Source organism: Bufo gargarizans, chromosome 5 (assembly GCF_014858855.1).
Source record: "Bufo gargarizans isolate SCDJY-AF-19 chromosome 5, ASM1485885v1, whole genome shotgun sequence".
In the NCBI taxonomy this organism is placed as follows: domain Eukaryota; kingdom Metazoa; phylum Chordata; class Amphibia; order Anura; family Bufonidae; genus Bufo; species Bufo gargarizans.
This window is the reverse complement of record NC_058084.1, coordinates 278835588-278849969: the sequence shown is the minus strand read 5'-3', so window position 1 is coordinate 278849969 and position 14382 is coordinate 278835588. Positions and strand designations below refer to the sequence as shown.

Sequence of the window (14382 nt, the reverse complement as noted above, 5' to 3'; positions counted from 1 at the left end):
AGGGGGCATTTTTATTACATGCAGGGTAGCACTAACAGGCAGGAGGGAGTCGGAGATGCGGTGCTCAGAAGGAATAAGCACGCCTCCGAGTGCTCTGTTTGCTCATTTGCATATTTATACAAGTGGATTTTACAGTCTAATCGGACCTCAAATAAGGGAAATAAAGGTATGGATTTTATCAGCATTTTGAGCCCTACCTGCCTATATATCTAGTAGGGCATACATAACATGAATCAGGTGACAGAGCCTCTTTAAGCTTGATCAGAAATGGGGTAAATGGCCTGGTCTGGAAGTGGTTAAAATGATTCTATTTTTCTGTTGAACCACAATTCAAAAGCAATGTCTGATTTTCATTAGCTAATTTTAAGTACATTTTTCTTTATAACTTTTGTCATCATGTTATTTAAGTGACTATTGTAGATAAGCAAAATGTGCTCATTCTTTCATGCATATTGTAATTCTATGTATGAACAAAAGGTCAGCTTAATACCACCCCCAACACCAACCCCATCTTTTCTTCGTATTGGCTTGTACACAGAACTGCATGAAAACCTCAGGATAGCCACATCCAAATGATTTAATTGGGAACAGGCTCTGACTGGCCCACAGGGGTGCAGGGAAATCCCCTGGTGGGCCCCTGAGCAAGGTGGGCCCCTAGTCTCCCACCCCCTGCACAAGTGGCACATAACACATTAGATTTAGTACACTACATACATATATTCATTGTACAGCACCTCAACCAGCTTATGTTCATATAAAAAACTTGTTAGATTATTTATTATATTTGAATGTATCCGTACGGTGGGCTCCAAAATAAATTTTACTGGTGGCCCCTAGGTACCCCAGTCCGACACTGATTGGGAATATGAGTTGTTGTTTATACAGCCGTATATTTTTTTCTGCGTCGCTTTCAAAATTGCATCTATAAGCCACATGTCCCTTCTTGGAATAGTATCCAAGCAGAAACTGTGGTGGGTATCTGCGTGCATCCATTGAATAAAGCTAATCCATGTTTTGATACGCATACAAATGAGTTGCAGAGTTCTGATGATTAGCCTTGGATTTCTGCATCAGATTCCACAGCAAATGCACATCAGATTTTTCAGCACATATTTTGCCATGTGAGCATAAGTGTAGTTGAACTTTTAACTAAACTTTATTAAATCCTATTCTAAATGTGCTAAAAAATAATTTTTGTAATACACTTAATTTTTTTGTTGAAGTTTAGGTGCCTATGGTGCTATAGAATCTGTACTGTCATACAGCGCTTTGTATAGGAGTGCAGATACCAGCCCTGCTCCACTAAAGCCTGGCATAGATGGGCTATGTCAGGCTTTAGCAGAGTTAATAACAGATGACCAAGATAGATGCAGGGTATTAGTTCCATCTAGTTTTAAATGCAAGCTCTTATGCTAGTATTACCTTTTTTTTATCTACCAAATTTCTAATTCCAATTTCTATTAAAACATAACCTTTATTACTTTACACACTAAAATTGATCTAAACTAAAAACTCAGCTGGCTGCCACTCCTGCTCACAACTGAAATTCCTGCTGGTACTACAGACAGAGATTGCGGTGGCGTGCGCACCCACCTACGATCACTGGTATGCCGTTACTGTAATTCCTACTGCATTATTTAATAGTGAGAGCTCTTGCCAGCCATTAAAAGTAGTCAAATATCGCCCCCCCCCCCCCCCCCCAACATGTTTCTGCAGCTCCCTGGCGTTATCAGGGGTTTTAGCAATGTTACAGGCAAGCGCTGTGCCTGGGATTATATAGACTCTGTTTGGAGGCTTATCACAGTTCAGCCAATCATGCCCCGTCGCGTCAGAGTACCTCCCCGTATGTTATACATCAGTCACTGGCGATCGTTCCAGATTGGGCACCTTACCTGTGACGTGACATTGCATGTATTAGGACTTAGAATATCAGCATGATTCTCCCAAGACCTACAGGGTGACTGAGCCAGAATTTAAACTTTGTCTTAAGTGCTCATAAGGCACTTGTGCGCATGTCGTTGATCTTAGTTTCTTGGCACTGCAGGTCCACGTATCTCTATCGATAACCGTATTGTATAGGTTATTGCTGCAGTGAGCTGAATACTGAAATTAAAGGGGTATTTCCATCTCAGACAATGGAGGCATATCACTAGTATCGCTAGTACCCAGAGGTTGGACCCCCACCTATCTCGTAATCTGAGTCAGCAAGGTGAAGAAGGCAACCCCTGTGCATATGCTTAGTTAATGGATCTGGCTATGATAGATGTGGGATCCCCTCTATGAGCCAGAACAAAAAGCCATACCGGTAAGTTGTAAACTCAGCATTTCCATATTTACATGGATGGAATGTGCAGGAGAAATGAATTGCTGGCTGCAAGCTTCACCAGTCAATAGCTGATCATGGAATCATGAGACAACATATTAAACCTAAGTATTCTCCAAGGAAACACATTTATATACCTTTTATATAGAAATATAATAAAATATGCACCAATAAAGGCATCCTCAGAGCATGTTTTAAAGCAGGGGTACTTAACTGATGGACCACGGTCAGAATCCAGACCCCTACATGTCATACATTCAACTGTATTTGCATCCTCAGGATGCAGATACAGTTGAATATGATGGCAAAGGTGTAAGCAATCAGCTCCTGCTTCACCATTCCCCTGCTATCTGTAGATCCGCGCAAGCAGGCTTGATTTAGTGACGCCATTGTACCTGCTGCTCTGAGCCACAGACAGAGCAGTACCAAGAGAAGCAGTTGTTCTCCACTCAGGTTATCAGGGGAACATGGGACAGGTGAGTTGAGTATTTAAACTGGAGGCACTTGAGGGGGCAAAACTCCTGTGAATGGGGCCACTTGACAGAGCATAACTCAGTGAGGGTGGCTACTTGAAGGGGTATAACTCTGTAAGGGGGGTACTTGAGGGGGCATAACTCTTTGAGGGGGGACACTTGAGAGGGCATACGTGTTAAAAAAAAGTAAAAAAATATATAAATGAAAATTTTCAAAATATAAAAATTAAAATCACCGTCCCTTTCCCATAAAAAAATAAAAAATAAGCGTTATAGCCATCGCCATGTCCCAAAATGCCTGAACTATTAGAATATAAATGTATTTATCCAGTACGGCGAACACCGCAATGGAAAAAAAGTCATATACACTCCAAAGTTGTAGCAATAAAAACTACAAATTGCCCCACCAAAAATACAGTTCTATAGACGTAACTATGAAAAAGTTATAGGGGTCAGAATATGGCAAAGAAAAGAAAAAATATTTGTTTCCTAAAAAATTTTCAGAATTAAAACACAATAAAAACTACATAAATGTGGTATCATTGTACTCAAACTGACCCGGAGAATGATGGAAATAGGTAAATTTTTGCTGCCCAGGGAATGTTGTAAAAACAAAACTGTCCAGCTGAATCCCAGCTTAATTGTCGGGTATCGGCCAGGTCTCTCCCGGCTCCTATTATAGTCAACGGGGCCAGCAGGCATTGGGGAAAGATCTCGCAATGCTGTATCCAGAGTGCATCGACTGGCAGTTCTCTGCCGGAACAGCATGCTGGAGCTAATAACGCTAGTGTAAAACTAGCCTCAATCCCCCACCAGAAAATAAGGAAAAATAATCATCAGCACTCCAGGAGTTAGGTGAGTATATGAAAATAAAGCTTATACTATGTTTCACTCACCTCCCATTCACTATCATTATCAAGGTCCTCCAGAATATAATTGTGTACTGTAGATTCAGAAGTCAGGTCCTTATTTTTGCTTGCTCTTATTTGTGCTAACTCTTCATTTATATCATCACCATCAAGTTGGCGTTCAAATAATGCAATTTCAGGTGCTTTATTAACATCAATATTTTCTTCTTTATTTTCAGGAACCGCATTGTTATCTGTGGAATACATCCATTTTTCAAAATCTTAATGAGATGAAAACAGCTTCATACAATACATAAATAAAAAATACTTCCAAATAAAATATGTAATTCCATTCAGAAGGTATGTGTAAGTGAATTTGTATTGATTTATATTGAGTTCTTCTTTTCAGGATATTTTATGACAATTCAGAAATTATTTTAATGATTTTAAAGCAGTTTTCCAGAAGTACAACATTGATGACCGATCCTCAGCAAAAGTCATAAATATCTTATCAGTGGGGGTCCAACAGCTAGCACCGCCACTGATTATCTGTTTGAAGAGCTCCTGTGAACTCTGCAGCATCCTCTCAGCATACCAAGCACAGTGTCGTATATTGTATAGTGCCTAATATTGCAGCCCAGGCCCATTCGGGTGAATGGGCTGGAGCTGCACATAGACCATGTGAATGATGAACATGACATCACTGGCCTAGGAAGAGACAACAGCGATCAGACATTTATGACATATCCTGAGGATAGGTCAATAATAGAGATGAGCAAATTGAATCCCACGAAGTGGAATTCGATCCGAATTTCAGGATAAATTCGATTCGCCTCGAAGCCGAATTTCCTCGTGCTTCGTGTAAGCGAATCGATTTAACATGAAATAGTGTAAAAAACAAAAAAAGTCACACTTACCTCCTCCATTTGCTTGCGACGGGCCTCCAGCCGCCATCTTGATTGAAGATCTCGTCCGAAATTCTGTGCGTGGTGACGCATGACGCACAAGATCTTCAAGCAAGATGGCAGCAGCCAACCCGTCGCGAGCAAATGGAGGTAGTAAGTTTGAGTACTTTTTTTTTATAATGTTAAAAACTGTGTAAAATTACACTCAGATGCTGCGATCATGTATGAACGCAGCTTCTGAGGGGTAAAATAACGGGGGTGGCGCTATCGCAGCTCCCTGTCATTGCACCCACTACTTACAAAAAAATGCCTTTCGTGATAAAGTAATTTGTCACAAAGAAAAAATGTTTGTAAAATTTGGTGAATCATCCGAATCAACTTTTGAAATATTTGTTCAAAATTGTACTCCTGGAAAAACCCTTTAAGCTGATGCAGTACCCCAGACCAAGGTACTTGCTTTATAATGCTATGCAGTGTCAGACTGGGCTGTCTAGGACCCACCAGTAAAATACATTTTGGAAGCCCACCATACGGATATATCCAAATATCTTGCATCAAGATGCTACAAGATGGTTTGTTATGGGGTCCCTGCATCAACTTCGAGAAGGCAAGTCCCTGGGAAAAGAGGACACTGGCTGTCCTGCCTCTGTACCTATATGTCACCTCAGCCACACGAATGGGTCTATAATAATAAACTGGGTCATTTCTTAAAGGGATTCTGTCACCTCCCCTAAGGCAAAAATCGATTTAAAAGCAGCCATGCAGCACAGCTTACCTGGATTAGGCTGTGCTGTTCTATCTTGAAATCCGTCCAGCAGTTACTTCAAAAAACGACTTTGATCAATCAGGAAATGCGTCCTGAAGGTGCCCAGAGGGGCGTTTTTTTCTTCTGAGAGAGCCCAGTACCGCCCCTTTTTCAGTGCCCAGCCCACCTTCCTTTTACTTCCTAACCGCCGCCCCCAGCCTGCCACAGCCTCCCCTCCCTCTCCTCCCCCTCCCTCACGCCGAACGAAGTCTCGCACAGGCGCAGTACCCACTGAGGGCTGCGCCTGTGCGATCATCAGGAGACTGAGGGCGGCAGCTTCATCTTCGTCACTGGGCATGCGCCGAGCCCAGTGATGTCCGATGTTAGCTCTTTCCCTCAGTCAGCCTGGTAGGAAGCGCAGAGGATTGCCGATCGGCTGCTGCACCCTGCGCTTTCTCCAGTCTGCCTGCCTTTACTTAATATAATAAGACCTAATTCGCCCCAACAAATAGTTATTTCTTTCCTGAAGGGAGGGTGGGGAAAGAAATCGCTGGCCGTCCTCACTGTGGCAGGCAGACTGGAGAAAGCGCAGGGTGCAGCAGCGATCGGCAATCCTCTGCGCTTCCTACAAGACTGACTGAGGGAAAGAGCTAACATCGGACGTCACTGGGCTCGGCGCATGCCCAGTGACGAAGATGAAGCTGCCGCCCTCAGTCTCCTGATGATCGCACAGGCGCAGCCCTCAGTGGGTACTGCGCCTGTGCGAGACTTCGTTCGGCGTGAGGGAGGGGGAGGAGAGGGAGGGGAGGCTGTGGCAGGCTGGGGGCGGCGGTTAGGAAGTAAAAGGAAGGCGGGTTGGGCACTGAAAAAGGGGCGGTACTGGGCTCTCTCAGAAGAAAAAAACGCCCCTCTGGGCACCTTCAGGACGCATTTCCTGATTGATCAAAGTCGTTTTTTGAAGTAACTGCTGGACGGATTTCAAGATAGAACAGCACAGCCTAATCCAGGTAAGCTGTGCTGCATGGCTGCTTTTAAATCGATTTTTGCCTTAGGGGAGGTGACAGAATCCCTTTAAGGTGCTGTACACTGCCTACCAATATGTAGTGCAGTAAGTCTACTGATATGTGCCATTTGTGCAGGGGGTGGATGACAAGGGGCCCTCCTTGCTCAGGAGCCCACAAGGGGGATTCACCAGTATCCCTGTGAGCCTAATGTTATGCAATGTTATTTAATGCTATTTTATATGTTCTTACCTTGTAATGTACCCAGCAATAATTTTGTATGGATGAGACCAGGTTATTTACATTGACTTTCCTGCAGGAAGTTGGGTGTGGATCCTGGATCTGCCCCTAGCTCAGTCTAGAGTTAGAGGAGGAAGCGAGAGCTGTGACATATGCTCTACTCCTCACAGGACTGGGCCAAATTAGTAGAATTACCTACTCAAGTGAAAGAATTCACCATTTCTACATTACTCCAGAGATAGAGAGAAAGATAATGGAATGAAGCTCCAAAATCTGCATGGACAAACATTGAAGTCAGTCAGCAAGGTATTTTGCTGTTTAAGCCTCCTATGGACTTTACTGTTGTGAGAGGGACATTGATGATACACCCTTCAAACTTGGACATGGTCTAGCAAACCATATCTTTAACCCTGTATCCCTCTGTTGAAAAGTACAGCCACCATTGAAAGAGTAATGTTGCCAGTCATACATTCTGCACAAAGAAACTCTGGGAAGATAGAGAAGAAAAGTACTATAATTCCCTTTTTTATTCAAATCCATACATTGATAAATGGGCGGATTTGCACTGTGAATTATTTAGAATTGTGTTTTGATACTGTTGGATGTATTGCAACTCCCATTCTGCACTTTAGCCAAGAAAGACGTTAACTTTCTACAATACGCCTGGTTACTTACTCATGCACCATATTTTGGCCATTGCACCCTACACCTCCTGCCCTGCACACCCACCAAGGGAACCCCAACTACCATCAGGCAGGAGTGCCCTCCTAACCCTGCCCTGGCTCTTAGGAGCATTGGTGTAAGGATTGCCACTGTGATTGACTCTGGCTGTAACGCCAGAGCAATCACTCCCTACAGACTTTATTGCAACTCGTTCACTTATTAGTCAATACTATTCAAATCAACAGTTTGGTGTTCTTCCTCTGCCTAACAACAAATCACTGCATTCGTGCCTATGACATTGGCCTCTTACATCTTGAAAGGCAATATCAATGCTGAGCAGTATATAGAGATTTTAGAACAACTTATGCTCTCGTTCAGGGAAGACCTTGCATATTTCAGAAAGACAATGTCAAACCATATACTACAGCTTCATTTTAATGCTGTATGGAGATTTGTCTCTGTAGAGCATTCAAATGTATGGGCTCCATCGAGAGAAATCTGTTATCACCGATATCTCACAGGATTTCAGTGAATAACTTTGGGATTTGATTTTTAAGTTGATAAACCATTTTAAATCTTGGTTCCGAAATCGGCTTCGATACCGAGGTACCAGTCGGTACAGAAGCTGACTTCGGATTCCTGTTTTAAAATGTTTTACAATTTAAAAAATCTGGCGAGATTTCGGTGATAACTCATTTCAACTCGCCATAGCCCGTAGTTTTGAGGGGAAAAAGTATTATGGGAAAACCATTGATATGGGCTTAAAAATAGGGATCCATAATACCAACCAAATGTACACTATATGAAAGTGTCTTAGAGTGACAAAAGAATTGGGAAACTAAAAGATATATTGTTTGAGAAGTATTCTAGTCTATTGAAAAATATATCTCCAGCAAAAATCAAATCTCACTCTTACAATTATAGATATATACAGTGTACAAAACATTACCTTTTTCTTTGACTTTTTTGTTTATTTTGCTACATGGTTTGAGGTAAAGTGGTGCTAAACCCAGCCAGTCATCTCGGATATTGTTCATTAAAATCTTGCTTTCCTATAAGGGATCATATTTTAATTAAAGATTAATGAACATTATAGCAATATTTTTAAATATAAATACTATTAAACATACTTGGAACTATCGCAAAAGGAATAGCAAATCCTAATGCAGATTAAATCTCTATTTCATATCTTTCAATATCTGTCAATTTGTCTGTCTATCTATCTAGTAAGGAAAGTAAACCTAATACTCTCCCTTTAAAGGTGTTGGCTACTTGTGACCAATGTGTTTGTAAGATGATTATATGACAATTTTTAATATAGCCTTTGTTAATATTCTGTGCTGTTTATCATATTTCATAAGCCATGCACCCTTGGGTAAATCTGCTCTGTCCACATAGCGGTCCTATCCATAAGATGGCTGCTATGGAGGGTCATGTGATCAGACAAATCACCTCCATGTGATGTCTCCTGCATTCCAACACACTACGTCTCCACTAAACTCCTAACTGTGCAAGTGCAGAAGGCAGGGTCAGTGTATATGAACAGAGGAGACTTCACATGGAGGTGATTTGCCTGGTCACAGGACTCCATCAGTGGCAATCTTATGGACAGGACCTCTCTTTGGACAACACAAAACATTTGGCAAACAAAGGAGCAAACCTTATGAAATATAGGAAATGGTGCTGAATTACAACAAAGGCTATATTAGTAAGGGCCATATAATCATGTTATTAACACATTCATCAAGAGTAGCCAGAAAGTAGCCAACCTCTTTAAAGGGTTTTTCTGAAATTTTGATTCTGATGACCTATCTTTAGGACAGGTCATCAGTATCAGCTTAGTGGGGGTCCGACACCCGGGACCCTGACGATCAGCTGTTTGAGAAGGCACTGACTCTCCTGTGAGTGCCGAGGCCTTCTGGCAGCTTTCCAAGCACAGTGCCGTACATTGTATAGCAGCTGTGCTTCGTATCCTGCTCAGCCCCATTCACTTCAATGAGGCTGAGCACTATGTGTCCGACCCCCATCGATCAGATACTGATGACCTATCCTGAGGATAGGTCATCAGTTTCAAAATCTCGAAAAAAAACTTTAAGTAAAATGGTCTGTATGTGTTACTTTATCATTATTATTATTATTTAATGTAAATTACCATAACAAGACATGGTACAACTTAGAGGGGGTATACATACATACATAATATAAAAGAAAACAAGAACAAAGACAAGTACAATAAGCACAAACCTACAGACAGGCTGGTACAGTGGGGAGAGGAAACTGCCTACGAGGCTTACAATCCACAAGGGAAGGGAATCTACTTTAAAAGGTTTATTATTGCTATGGTTGATGAAGCTGTTGTGTGCTTTGCATTTGTTGGGGCATAATTGTAGGGCCTTGTTTGTAGAGGCTGGTGGGCTGCTGTGCATACAGGAGTAGGTGACAGACATCAGTGTGGGTCATGCAGAGCCCCATCCTGACATGGCAGTGAGTGTTGTGGAGCTGACTTTTAGACCAGAACACTAACTAGGAGGGTCAAGAGAAGTAAAAGAAAGCATTGGAGCCAGGGACAGGATGTGTGCCGTGAGACGGCTTGAGATCCCCAAAAGAGTAGGTTTGATTTCCACTACTATGGAGCATGCTGATGGGCTGTAGGCATAATGGGAGCATGTAGGGAAGAGTTTTGTGGCATATGGAATGCAGTTGTATTTTTTACTGGTAGCATCGCCTGTTTTTTTCTTGTTATTGCAGTTTTGAATTTTTCAAATGAAACAACAGAGAAAACTAGAAGACATGGAGTTATCTTCAAACAAGACACAAACTAGTGAGCATTAGTGAATAGTCTGTAACATTGTATGTCATCAAGGAAAACTATTTAACGCCGATTGGAGTTTTGAGTTTAGATGGTCAAATTTAAAGAAACACAAAAAATACACAAAAGTAAAAAAATTAATAAATATTGAAAAGAATTCTGAGAAATATATAAAAAGAAGAAATATCCTCTGTGTGTCCCAGGAGCTCAGAAATGCCCCTTCCTCCTACTTCTCATTGTGCTGTGTCTGGCTGCAAGAACACAGACAGGAGCCTCCCTACTGTGCCCTATCCGCAACATGACAAAATATCATTAAAGGGGATGTGTCACCCATTTTTTTTTCCTGTAAGTTAAAACCAGACAGTAACACATAGGGAAGAGTGTTCAAATGTCAGATTTATCAAAAACTATGTAGCAGGATGACCTGGCTTTGCATGGGTATATTTCCACTATTTAATGTTTGTGTGTGTCGTTAAAAGATATCAACAGTATCCCCCATAACAGTGACCTCTACAGCACCCCAACCCTTAACACTGATCCCTCCACAGTGCTCCTCCCCCTTAAAATGTGACCTACACAGCACCCCACCCCTTAACAGTGATCCTCCATAGCGATCTGCCCCCTAACAGTGACCTTCACAGGGCTACGCCAACTTAACACTGACCTGCACAGCACCCCACCCCTTAACAGTGATCCTCCATAGCGATCTGCCCCCTAACAGTGACCTTCACGGGGCTACGCCACCTTAACACTGACCTCCACAACACCCTTCCTCTTAACAGTGACCTCCACAGTGCCCTGCCCTTAACAGTGACCCCCTCACACCATCCTGCTCCCCTAAACAGTGACCTCTACAGTGCCCTGCCTCCTTAACAGTGACCCCCTCACACCATCCTGCTCCCCTAAACAGTGACCTCTACAGTGCCCTGCCTCCTTAACAGTGACCCCCTCACACTGTCCTGCCCCCTTAACAGTGACCTCCACAGTGCCCTGCCCCCTTAACAGTGACCCCCTCACACCGTCCTGCCCCCTTAACAGCTTAACAGTGACCTCTACAGTGCCCTGCCTCCTTTAAGTCACCTTCACAGCACTCTTGCCCCCTTAACAGTGCCCTGTCCCCTTTACAGTGACCTCCACAGTGCCAACGCCTTTAAGTCACCTTCACAGTACCAAACCCCCTTAATAGTGACCTCCACAGCACCCCACCACCTTAACAGTGACCTCCACCATTCCCTGCCCCCTTAAGAGACCTCCACAGCACCCGCCCCTTTACCAGTGACTTCCACAGTACCCCTTTTCCTAAACAGTGACCTCCACAGTACGCCGTGCCTTAACAGTGACCTCCACAGCAGCTGCCCCTTTAATAGTGACCTCCACAGTACCCCGTCTCCTTAATAGTGATTTCCACAATTACACGCCCCCTTAACAGTGACCTCCTCAGAGCTCTGTTTCCTTAACCACTTAAGGACCACAGGTTTATACCCCCCTAGTGACCAGGCCCTTTTTTACAAATCGGCACTCCACAACTTTAGCGGTTTATTGCTCGGTCATGCAACTTACCACCCAAATGAATTTTACCTCCTTTTCTTCTCACTAATAGAGCTTTCATTTGGTGGTATTTCATTGCTGCTGACATTTTTACTTTTTTTGTTATTAATCGAAATTTAACAATTTTTTTGCAAAAAAATGACATTTTTCACTTTCAGTTGTAAAATTTTGCAAAAAAAACGACATCCATATATACATTTTTCGCTAAATTTATTGTTCTACATGTCTTTGATTAAAAAAAATATTTGGGTAAAAAAAAAATGGTTTGGGTAAAAGTTATAGTGTTTACAAACTATGGTACAAAAATGTGAATTTCCGCTTTTTGAAGCAGCTCTGACTTTCTGAGCACCTGTCATGTTTCCTGAGGTTCTACAATGCCCAGACAGTACAAACACCCCACAAATGACCCCATTTCAGAAAGTAGACACCCTAAGGTATTTGCTGATGGGCATAGTGAGTTCATAGAACTTTTTATTTTTTGTCACAAGTTAGCGGAAAATGATGATTTATTTTTTTATTTTTTTTCTTACAAAGTCTCATATTCCACTAACTTGTGACAAAAAATAAAAACTTCCATGAACTCACTATGCCCATAACGAAATACCTTGGGGTGTCTTCTTTCCAAAATGGGGTCACTTGTGGGGTAGTTATACTGCCCTGGCATTCTAGGGGCCCTAATGTGTGGTTAGTAGTTTGAAATCAAAATGTGTAAAAAATGGCCTGTGAAATCCGAAAGGCGCTCTTTGGAATGTGTGCCCCTTTGCCCAACTAGGCGGCAAAAAAGTGACACACATCTGGTATCGCCGTACTCAGGAGAAGTTGGGGAATGTGTTTTGGTTTGGGGTGTCATTTTACATATACCCATGCTGGGTGAGAGAAATATCTTGGCAAAAGACAACTTTTCCCATTTTTTTATACACAGTTGGCATTTGACCAAGATATTTATCTCACCCAGCATGGGTATATGTAAAATGACACCCCAAAACACATTGCCCAACTTCTCCTGAGTACGGCGATACCAGATGTGTGACACTTTTTTGCAGCCTAGGTGGGCAAAGGGGCCCACATTCCAAAGAACACCTTTAGGATTTCACCGGCCATTTTTTACAGATTTTGATTTCAAACTACTTCGCACACATTAGGGCCCCTAAATTGCCAGGGCAGTATAACTACCCCACAAGTGACCCCATTTTAGAAAGAAGACACCCCAAGGTATTCCGTGAGGGGCATGGCGAGTTCCTGGAATTTTTTATTTTTTGTCACAAGTGGAATATGAGACTTTGTAAGGGGAAAAAAAAAAAATCATCATTTTCCGCTAACTAGTGACAAAAAATAAAAAATTCTAGGAACTCGCCATGCCGCTCACGGAATACCTTGGGGTGTCTTCTTTCCAAAATGGGGTCACTTGTGGGGTAGTTATACTGCCCTGGCATTCTAGGGGCCCTAATGTGTGGTAAGTAGTTTGAAATCAAAATGTGTAAAAAAGGACCTGTGAAATCTGAAAGGTGCTCTTTGGAATGTGTGCCCCTTTGCCCACCTAGGCGGCAAAAAAGTGACACACATCTGGTATCGCCGTACTCAGGAGAAGTTGGGGAATGTGTTTTGGGGTGTCATTTTACATATACCCATGCTGGGTGAGAGAAATATCTCTGCAAAAGACAACTTTTCCCATTTTTTTTATACAAAGTTGGCATTTGACCAAGATATTTATCTCACCCAGCATGGGTATATGTAAAATGACACCCCAAAACACATTCCCCAACTTCTCCTGAGTACGGCGATACTACATGTGTGACACTTTTTTGCAGCCTAGATGCGCAAAGTGGCCCAAATTCCTTTTAGGAGGGCATTTTTAGACATTTGGATCCCAGACTTCTTCTCACGCTTTCGGGCCCCTAACATGCCAGGGCAGTATAAATACCCCACATGTGACCCCATTTTGGAAAGAAGACACCCTAAGGTATTCCGTGAGGGGCATGGCGAGTTCCTAGAATTTTTTTTTTTGGCACAAGTTAGCGGAAATTGATTTTTTTTTGTATTTTCTCAAAAAGTCTCCCTTTCTGCTAACTTGGGACAAAAATTTCAATCTTTCATGGACTCAATATGCCCCTCATGGAATACCTTGGGGTGTCTTCGTTCCGGAATGGGGTCACATGTGGGGTACTTATACTGCCCTGGCATTTTAGGGGCCCTACAGCGTCAGAAGAAGTCTGGAATATAAATGTCTAAAAAAATTTACGCATTTGGATTCCGTGAGGGGTATGGTGAGTTCATGTGAGATTTTATTTTTTGACACAAGTTAGTGGAATATGAGACTTTGTAAGAAAAAACAAAAACAAACAAAAAATTTCCGCTAACTTGTGCCCAAAAAAATGTCTACATGGAGCCTTACAGGGGGTGATCAATGACAGGGGGGTGATCAGGGAATCTATATGGGGTGATCACCACCCTGTCATTGATCACACCCCTGTCATTGATCACCCCCCTGTAAGGCTCCATTCAGACGTCCGTATGATTTTTTACGGATCCACGGATACATGGATCGGATCCGCAAAACACATGCGGACGTCTGAATGGAGCCTTACAGGGGGGTGATCAATGACAGAGGGGTGATCACCCATATAGACTCCCTGATCACCTGCGTCATTGATCACCCCCCTGTAAGGCTCCATTCAGACGTCCGTATGATTTTTTACGGATCCACGGATACATGGATCGGATCCACAAAACACATGCGGACGTCTGAATGGAGCCTTACAGGGGGGTTATCAATGACGGAGGTGATCAGGGAGTCTATATGGGTGATCACCCCTCTGTCATTGATCAC

General features: G+C 42.6%; 1 protein-coding gene across 1 annotated transcript in view; it reads right to left on the bottom strand.

Annotated features, from left to right (window-relative positions):
• Positions 1 to 14382, bottom strand: part of LOC122938038 (NFX1-type zinc finger-containing protein 1-like) — a 231841-nt gene that overhangs the window by 85476 nt on the left and 131983 nt on the right. Inside the window, 2 exon segments of the mRNA XM_044293307.1 lie at positions 3693 to 3898; positions 8148 to 8250. Coding sequence (XP_044149242.1) covers positions 3693 to 3898; positions 8148 to 8250 — 309 coding nt within the window.